This window comes from Montipora capricornis, chromosome 4 (genome assembly GCF_036669925.1).
Source record: "Montipora capricornis isolate CH-2021 chromosome 4, ASM3666992v2, whole genome shotgun sequence".
In the NCBI taxonomy this organism is placed as follows: Eukaryota; Metazoa; Cnidaria; class Anthozoa; order Scleractinia; family Acroporidae; genus Montipora; species Montipora capricornis.
Window position 1 is genome coordinate 35,058,958 of NC_090886.1, and position 10,000 is coordinate 35,068,957.

Genomic DNA, 10,000 nt, shown 5'->3' on the forward strand with positions numbered 1-10,000 from the left:
CATCTTCAAGTCATTTCTTGTTATTGTTTAGTTACGTGACATTGTATCAGGCCTTCTGATAGGGTGCGATTAAAAAATGCAAATTATGCGATTTTTTCAGGGCAGATTGTGTGATTAGAAAGGCCAATTATGCGATAAATAATGTAAATTATGCGATTTTTTTCTCAGCAATTTTAAGCTTGTTTTATAAGGTTTCAGGTTAAGAAAAACACTTTTTTGCTGCTCTAAAGACATTTTGAACACAAAGGAACAGTAATTATGTATCTCGATCGACATTAGTTGGGATAAATAAAAAAAATGAGGTCTTCTGCACTACCGGTGCACCACGTTAAAAGTTGAAAGGACACAGCTAACATGGCAAATGAATGATCAAGGTGCTTGTCAACCACGAACTTACGAAGATGGTCAATCACAATAGGGCCATACCCCCATTTATACGAGAGAAAATAAGCCGCGGCTTTCTCTGGCCACGGCTTACAGAAGACTCGAATGTTCACCCCGTATAAATGCAGTGATAAATGGTACAAAATCTACGTTCACGTCTTTTTCAAGCCGCGGCTTATATTGACCTGGGAATATATATTCGTATAAATAGTTCCTTTTGCGTATTTTGTACACCGTGGCCAGAGTAAGCCGCGGCTTATTTTCTCTCGTATAAAAGGCCCTAATATTGCAGGACGAGAAAAACATCAGTCCATCGTCCACGCGGAGCGTACCTGTGAGGTACTTACTTGAGCTGTCAGACTAGATTGGGCGGAAGATGGGAACTTCCTTCTTCGTCGAAGAAAAAGGGAGCGTTTTCACAACAAACTTATCCATGAGTAAGTTTTTATCAGTTTTCAACGAAAGAAACTACATTTTGCCGAAAAACTTACAACTTCGCTTATTTTTCACAAATCTCTTTTCTAAGAGAAGGCAACTGTGTCATTTCAGTGGTGTGTATATAAGGGCGTGTTTGTGTTGCACCAATAGAAGGAGACTCGTACCAGGTCCCCGACAAGAAAAATAAAGCCTTGAACTTCGAATGTTTACGAAATCGAAGGTGACAGGTTTGTTAGCCTTTTTCCAAGATAAATCATCTTAAAAATGGCGTATTTATCCAGGAATTTCTAAGAAACATGTTGATTTATGCTTCATTTTATGACTTTTGTGCATCCTTTTGTGAATTATGCGATTTTTCGTGAATTGTGCGATGGGATGCGATTTGAGGTCGATTGTGCGAAATCGCACCATCGCGTAATATCAGAAGGCCTGTTGTATACATCGCTCAAGTTTCATTTTTGTTTACTAAAAATGTTGTTTTCGGTCTGTCATTAAGTCATTTAACCCCCTGACCCCTGGGAGTGAGACCAGGGACCTCCTAGGGCATATGAGGTGTCAATGGGTTAATATCACGGACGATACCTTTGGTGGAACAGAGCTGTCATTAGTAGCAGACACCTGGCTATTTTGGTCATCCACGACCATAATGGTGAAAATAGCTGGCAATGACTAAAACACTGTAAACACAGTTAAAAATAGCCAGCTACTTTCATTGTGTGGCCAGCTTCTTCAAAACATAATGACAGCCCTGGTGTAATCACGTAGGCAACAATAGGCAACAACAAAGATAAGTTCTGATAAGCATTATGAGTGGCATGAAGTAAATTTTGCAAAATAATTATTGTTGGTTAGGTTCAATCCTAACCACCAAACCAGATTCATTGGAGAAAAAGTCAATCATGCAGAGCAGGTGCCAATAAGGTTCTCTTGCAGTGCTAGCAAGCAGGGGAGCTATCAGGCAGGGGAGCTACCAGGCAGTCCTAGAGAGGAAGGTTCTCCTTGACAACTCTGTAAGTAGCCACTAACAAAAGCACATTGTCAAAGTGAACCAGTCTGGCACTAAACTTAATGAATCACAATAAAGACAGATGAGGGCCCAGAAGGTAAGTAACTCAAGACAGTTGACAGGTTTTTTTGTAAAATAATTAAAACCATTTCAGGTATAATACTTACCTCTGTAAAGGTGTCATAGTCATCAGCTGCCTTGTGATCGATATAGCTGAGTAATTCCACCTCATAAAGAACTATAAAGTTAAATGAGAGAAGAGACCATTTTTACACAAAGTACACTTCCGCAGCACTTGACAGCTAGGATGAATCACTAAGAAAATTGAAAAGTGAAGAAGAACAATTTTTTTTAATTTAGCAAAAGAGAGAGGTGACCTCAACTCAGGGTTCCTTGCAAAAGTTGCCCTCCAATGTCAGAAGTAAGATAGAGAGGTTTACTACATGCAGTCCATAGCCTCTGCATGCACATGAGCAAGTAAAGGTCCTTGGCCCCTACTCTTTCAAACCCTGAAACAAGTGATGATAGATAGGGTCTACAATTTAATGCACTTTCTCTTCAGTTACCTTCAGTTAAGACCTACTGTAGGGTGTTTTTCAGCCCATGCTCTGGGCTCTCGTCTGGTGTTCCAGCAATTTGAAAGCTCACTGGTTATCTAAGCAAAGATGCTAAGTTTGCCAACTTTAAACTAGTGGCTAAGCAAACCTCAGAAACTTCCATCGAAGGTAGCTAATAGTCATGGATACCATATGTCTTTAATATAAATGTAAGCACAGGTACCTGTAGCATTTTGTGGAACCCGAGGAGGACACCCTAACTCCTTAAATGCATACTTGGGACTGAGGAGGAATCGAGACTTCTCGCCTCTTCTCATTGAGCTAATTCCAACACTGAGGCCTGGTAAAATTTCATCTGGAAACATACAACATTGCATGGCTAAAATGTACCAATCTAGGCTAAGTTACATGTAAACTTGAGATAGCGTGGTCCAGCAGTTTCCCATACACACCACTGGGGGCGGTCACAGGGACATACAGGTTTTCATGACTCTCTCGTATAGAAATCAGTGCATTTCACTTGTGTTGAGTTTGTGATCTTGCATTAATTTTGTAAGTTGTCTGCTATGCTCCCTGCCCTAGGATAGGGTAGGTCCATTTAGTCTCCACTGATTAGAAGTGAGGTGGTACCTGAGTGGAGGCCACTCAAGGGTTAATGTCTTGGTTCCCTGCTGCACTCGGTTGCTGGACAGACGCCTTCGGCTTCTCGGACACCTACACCAAGCTCATCATTATTATTGCCTTCACTTATGAAAACTGAATACCTGATACATTGATACATTAATTTCTTGAATAAAGTATATCGTGGGATCCGGAGGTAAAACAACTGTTGAAAACTGTCTAATCCCCTTTTCACACCAAACCTTAACCATGTTTTTAACAAGTTTAGTTAAACATGGTTCAAATAATATTTACTGTTTTCTTCTTAAATCATCATCCATGTACATACTGATTTTTGTCAACTACAAATTTAGCACAGATCAAAGCACAAATTGAAACTCACCTCAATCTCATGTAAAAGCCAGTCCTACATTTCTCTGTACATGACTGATTTTCATTTTGTAAAACCCAGTTTCATTAAAATGTCTTGTTGGTGTGAATGGGGTATAAGTTAATAGACGTCATTTAAATAATCAACCAAAAGGATCTCTGTAGGATCTTTAAGTGTCTTATTTTCATTTGCCTATTTGCTGCATAATTATGGCCTTCAATTTGATCAAAACAATGCATGCAATTATGCAATTAATAAACAGACAGCCAGACATGTTCACAGGTTGACAGTACAAAAAAAATTTGAATAATAATTATTTATACTTTACCAAGCTTAGTCACGTAAGGTCGGTTTCGCAGCCGGGAACTGTCAAATGGTTCGTCGTTAAACTCGATGTAACCATTACTATGATCTATGAGCAAAAAATCCAAGAAACAATAACTATTCAAATAATAATATAAATTTTTTTGCTTCATAACATTAGCTCTCCTCAGGAGCCCATGAATAGGAGGCTCCCTATGCACAATGTCCTTGAGTCAACCTTTGCCCATATCTTTCTATATTAATTTTAGAAATAACCCTTCAGCAGCTGGCGACTCACATTTATATCAATTTACCGGTAAATCAATCTGCACAATTTGCATATATTGTTTTTGCTATTTTTTCTTTGTTTAACGGTAGCTTTCTTCTGATTGGCCACTCTAAACAGTGCGGGCAGAGCCGAAGAATTCTCGAGATAGAAAAATAAAAGATGCACACAAAAAGGTTTCAGTCATAGGGCTTGTATGGGAGAGGAAAGCTCCTATTCATAGGCTCCTGCTCTCCTTTGGGCTATAAAGGCATCAATCCCGGAAGGTGTTATTGAGGTTGCAATGGACAACAGAACAGAAAGATGTTTCCAATGGGGAAACCTTGATTTATCACTCCTTACATCTGACAGTTGCTCCTTGTGGCACAACTGGTCCTGTGCCCTGCCTTAAAATTTTTTTCCGAACTCCACCGTCTCCTGTCACATCCTCCATTCTTCGAGCCATACGTTTAAAAGGTGTCTGGAACATAATGACCATCACATTATGATTTTAGGAGGAGTAAAAAGATCACTGTCCCACACTTCAGTTCATACTTTCTTAAAAACTCATTGTTATCTAATCACTCTGCAGTGAAACGAAAACAAAATAATTTATAACTTAGTATAAGGAAGAAAACACCAGTCATAGGAGGGGGCATCTCGTTTATTGATCAGACATAAATTGCCCTAGGATAGTAATAAACACTCAAAATAACTAAAAACAAAATTTCCGAAATGAACTGATCAAAAGCGGAGATGCCGTCGAAGTGACAACTCCTAACGGACAAACTCCTTAAATATTAACTACTTAGCATAAATATGTAACCTGCATGCCAACGAAATCTACATACCAGCACAAAACTATCTTACAATAACAACGTGAAAAATTATATATATTATTAGCCATGCAGGTGCCATCTTATGGAACACTGTCTGCATGGCAGTGTGGCTTCAAATCGCGAAACACCGAAACAATATGCATGATCCCACAATACAAACTGAATACTAACTGACAAAGGTTGGGTTTGAGATTAAATGTCATTTTTAAACATTATTGCTCCTAATTAATTGAGATTAATTAAGATTAAGATTGGGAGTTATAACGTTTTAGGCCTAATTAGGCCCTTCTCACTAATTAATTGAGATTAAGATTATGATTAAGATTGGGAGCTACAACATTTTAGGCCTAATTAGGCCTAAATCAATATTTCATCTCAAAATCCAATCTTTGTCGGTTAGTATTCATTGTATTGTGGGGTCAAAATTGGGGTCGTTTCGGTGATTCCTGCTTCAATAGGATCCCATTACAGCTACAATGTACCTGATACATGCAAGAGACAATAATAATATTATTATCATCCTAGGTTAAATTGTCAAGATACATGCAAGGGATAACATCCCTCCTTCGCAGGGGTTTCAATAGAAGCCGGTTACCGGCGGTTATAATACCGCCGCCTGCTTTGCCTCACACCGCCGGCTAGTTTGCCTTGATTTTCACTAAAAATGCTATCACAAACTTGTCAAACTGCCTCCTTCAATGGGCTATCATGGACGGCTATTTCAGAAGTTATTGAAACCCCTGCCTTCGTCTCTACCCTGCACTCCAAACATACATTATTAAGTTTTATTTCATTAATCGAGTCCTTCACAGGAACATATGAGCCCAATGAGTTGACCAGTGCTCCCAACTGCGTGGATTCATAGCTCAGTTGGTAGAGCATAATTGCAATGGAATCACTGACAGAGGTCATGAGTTCAAACCCCTTTGAAGCCACCTGGATTTTTCAGGTGTTTATAAAAGACAATAATAATTACGTAAGCAATTTTTGCTTAAAATTATAATAATAATTATTGTCCAGATACATGCGAGGATCACTTCTCTCCTTCATTTATCAGAAACTTTGATACGTCATACGCATCTATTAAGCGGTGTAAAACAATTCACTGAAATAAAAGTACAAATACGGTCTTAATCAGAAAGAAGGGAATTCACTAAACATCGCAAATTATTAAGAGAAATATGTTATTGGCAAATCACTTATGACATTTCCCTGCTTAATGCAAAAAATATAAAAAATTAAACTGTAAAAACAAATTCTCCATGTGCTCTTTTCGATTAGTGTAAGAAACACATTCAAAAGTACCGGTAGTCAGCACGTTTCCCAAAAAAATGTCTCAAAGTTAACAAACAATAACACTTTCTGTTAGGACAAACAACACTTAAAATATATATTTTAATTACAGTTTGTTTAACTAGACTCAGTGCTTTAGGGCCTGTTTACATGGGGGTGGGGTAATCTGGGTAGTTGGGTAACCCGCTGACGTGGGTTCGAAAAAGAGCTTGCGTTTACAAGCAATCTTACCACCCTGGGGAACAGGGGGACCTTTCTCAAGGCTATGGCGTGATCACTAAGTACGTACAGTAGACAGGCAAAATGGTGAGTGAAAGATGCATTTTGGCAATTAATGCTATTTTACTCTCATTAGCATCTTTTGCTTCAACTTTTCAGTGCTGTGGCTTCTTATTATCACTTTTAATGCCAGCAAAGGCAGTAAGTATATAGAGAGACAAGTCAAGTGGGGATGGGTGGGTTACCCCACCTTCAAGCATTTATATGGCAAAATGCACCCCTGGTTGGATGGGTTAACTCACCTATCATGTAAATGCAAGGCTGAAAAAATACAATTTATATGGAAATGTAAACAGGCCCTTATTCTGGGGTGACAGAAATGAAAAAAAGACAATTACCACATCCTCATCTTTGTCGGATCCTGAATCGTCCCCAAAGTCATTACACTCATAATTCAATTGCTGGAAAACATCTTCAGAATCAAAATACTGTGATTCCTCATCTTCAAATGCAGCTAGAAAGGAAAAATTATTTACAACAAAAAACAGAATAAATGGAATTAGCGCCGGACCTACCAGTCACAAGTAGGTCAAACTAATAATTATTTTCCAAACCTCCATATTTTCATTAAATAATATTGAATAAAGGTAAGTAATAGACACGAAAGGTCGCACATTACATGGGCCATTATTTTAAGGCCAAGGCGATCATACTGTATTCTGTCAAGATCTGAAATAATATATTATTCTACATATTATTTGAAGGGGTGTCACTAAAACTCAGACCTCCAAAACCAGACCTCAGACCTCCGAACAAGTCAGACCCTCGGGTGTATTGAAAAACTCAGACCCTTGAAAAAGTCAGATCCCCAAGTGTCTCGAAAACTCAGCCTCTGTTATTCTATTGAATTTTCGCGCTTTCATGGCATTATGTAGTACAGTTAATATATATATACATATATATATATATACTATTGCTGGTTAATTTTTCGTTTTAAGAATATCCGGTCACTGTTGCTTGATGTGGTCACGGCCAAATGTGTACAAATGTTTGACATTAAATCCGGCCACTGTACCGTGAAAAGTATCTCGCAACACACATCTGTGAAATGTCACAAATATTTCATTCCAATTCACGTACAAAAGCATTCTAAATCTCTATATTTCCTCAGTTGTTGGCAGGTGAAAAGACCTAGGGTAGGCATCAGTGACATAAATTAACTGTACTACATAATGCCATGAAATAGCAAAAATTCATTACAATAACAGGGTCTGAGTTTTCAAGACACCCTGGGATCTGAGTTTTTCGGGGGTCTAAGGTCTGAGTTTTCAAGGTCTGAGGTTTTTGTGACACCCTAATATTTGAAGGACAAATTCAACGAAAATAAATAATTGCGCGCTCAAACAGAGCCAACAACCCTAATCTCGGAGTCTGTTCAAAATTATTTTATGGCGAAAATTACTCTTCAAAAAAAATTAACCAAAGTTCTCTGGGTGTAGGTGATCTTTGAAAGGTAAACACGTGCAACCGGCAATGTGTTCATGTGATGGCTGTCTAAACATGATCACAGCGGTGCATGTACGCAATTTTACTGTAATTTGGAAGGAGACCAGTTTACTTCATTTGCATTAAGCAAAAACTCCTCGAAGTTTTTGCATCGGCTCATCAAATTCAAGATTGCGACCCTTTTGACATAATAAAGGTGAGTTTTACTCAAAGCCTAAATGTTATAGGTTTACGCTGGAGCTACTCTCTTATTTTCCAAAGAAATTTACTGTTGTCACAAGGGACAGCTTCTGCTAAAGAATGGGCTTTTTCTCGCCCGAGTGAAAGCAAATCTTAAGATTGGCACAGTCTTGCCACAATCTGACCCAGTTTGGTCACCAAGTAAAAGATCAAAGCATGAAACTAAACCAGAAACTAAACCAGAACAAGCAGAGTCAAATCACGAGTTAAAAAGATCAGTAGCATCGCGAAGATCTAGATATGATTCTTGGAAATTTGAAGCAGTAGCTGCAACAAATCCATCTCATTCAAGCATTGATTTTGTGCCTTGATCTTGGAAAGACAGAACACCATCTAGACTACCTAAGCAGAAACTGTTGAACTTTTAGAGTTTCTACTATCTTTGTATTTTTTTAACAAAATGGCGGCGAGCACTGTGATACGGCCTATTGATTATCTATATACGTTTTAGAAACCTGCTGTCATCTGTTTACATTTATAGCGTTCCCATTGTTGTTATACCATTTGGTATATTTGTTTTATTGATTATATCATGTTGTGTTCATTACATTTACTATGTGTCCATTGTGTTCCTTAGTTCAACTCGATCTTGACAGATATATTTCACTCATCCAGAAAATATGATCCCTTCTAGATTTTAATCATCAGTTCCTAGGCCCAGTTTCTCAGCTAGGTAATCAGAATTCTTAACAAGTGTGTGATGCACGAGCTATGCATCTGTAGGGTCAAAATTCTGTGGTGTGCCTCATTTTGCAATCGTCCAGCCCGTATATCCTAACCTTTGCTTAACTACTCCTAGTTATATTAGTATTTTTTTAATTGTTGTATTATTTGTAAATATTAACCCATTGACTCCTGGGGGTTCCCCATTGATGAGTAAAATTGCCTGGCGTTAGATAGTAAAATACTAAGTATGGCTGGTTTAGGCCAGTTTAGGGGTGAAAGGGATAAGAGAGAACTCTAAAAATCAAAGGGTACAATAAGATGTTTTTTTTATTATTATTATTATTATTACCAGCTGCTTTGAACTGGAAAGTTTACACCAACCAAAATGATGAGCATTGTTCATAACAAATATTGCTAAAGCCTTTTCTGTATGTAAGAGAAATCTCAGACAATCAGCAATTAATTTTTAACATTTTATACTTATCCTAGATTTTGCTGAGATTTTGGGCAATTGCCAAACATTAATTATTATTAAAATTGTCCTATTTTATTTGTCCAGAGGGGGGAGTGGGCCTGATCAAAGTGATAATAAAGGATAAAGAAACTGGCTGAGACTGCCAAAAAAATTGCCATAACCAAGAAGGAAAACAAGAAAATTCTCGTTTTCCTGATATGTTTGGAACCATCCCACATGATCTGGGATGTCTTTGTATAATTTTCAGTTATCTTAGTGCAATTGAAATATGGAACCGTTTGGAAACACAGAAGCTTCCAAAAGATTTCTTTGGCTTCAATGTTTGTTTTCCCATTACAAAAGACTCAAGGTAACTAGTACTACTTGCATGGTTGCAGGAGGAAATAGGATCAAAAGTCCATCACCGAAAAGTTAGATAATTACCCAAATTTGCCTAAGTTCCCATCAGCATCAGAAAAGTGTATATCTTTAAATCAAGTTGCAGGAATATACACAATCAGCGAACTCAATGTTGTATCCAATTCAAACCCTTTCGGAATAAAACGTTTTGTATTGGGTACAACATTGAGCTAGCTGGTTTGGTCTGTTGCTTATTTTCCCGCTGGGTTAATAGAAAAAATACACTTTTCTGACGCTGAAGGGGACAAACCTGACAGCAGATTCTCACTCTTGGGTAATGGACTCTCGATAGGGTGAAGGAGTAGTTCCTCTGAGACTCACGTAATATGTAACAGTACTGGCAATTTGCCAATAGTATTTCAGATTATTATTATTGCCAATTTGGAATCATCCTGGCATATGAAAACATGGCTTTACCC

At 38.0% G+C, this 10,000-nt stretch overlaps 1 protein-coding gene across 3 annotated transcripts in view; it reads right to left on the bottom strand.

Moving 5' to 3' along the window:
• LOC138046407 (inactive peptidyl-prolyl cis-trans isomerase FKBP6-like) overlaps positions 1-10,000 on the bottom strand; it is a 39,202-nt gene that overhangs the window by 16,661 nt on the left and 12,541 nt on the right. For all 3 annotated transcript variants that reach the window (XM_068893046.1, XM_068893047.1, XM_068893045.1), the window contains 5 exons: positions 6,694-6,809; positions 4,308-4,425; positions 3,705-3,788; positions 2,609-2,740; positions 1,996-2,066 (listed from right to left, as the gene is read on the bottom strand). In XM_068893046.1, the coding sequence (XP_068749147.1) occupies positions 1,996-2,066; positions 2,609-2,740; positions 3,705-3,788; positions 4,308-4,425; positions 6,694-6,809 (521 nt within the window). The remainder of the gene's footprint in view (positions 1-1,995; positions 2,067-2,608; positions 2,741-3,704; positions 3,789-4,307; positions 4,426-6,693; positions 6,810-10,000) is intronic.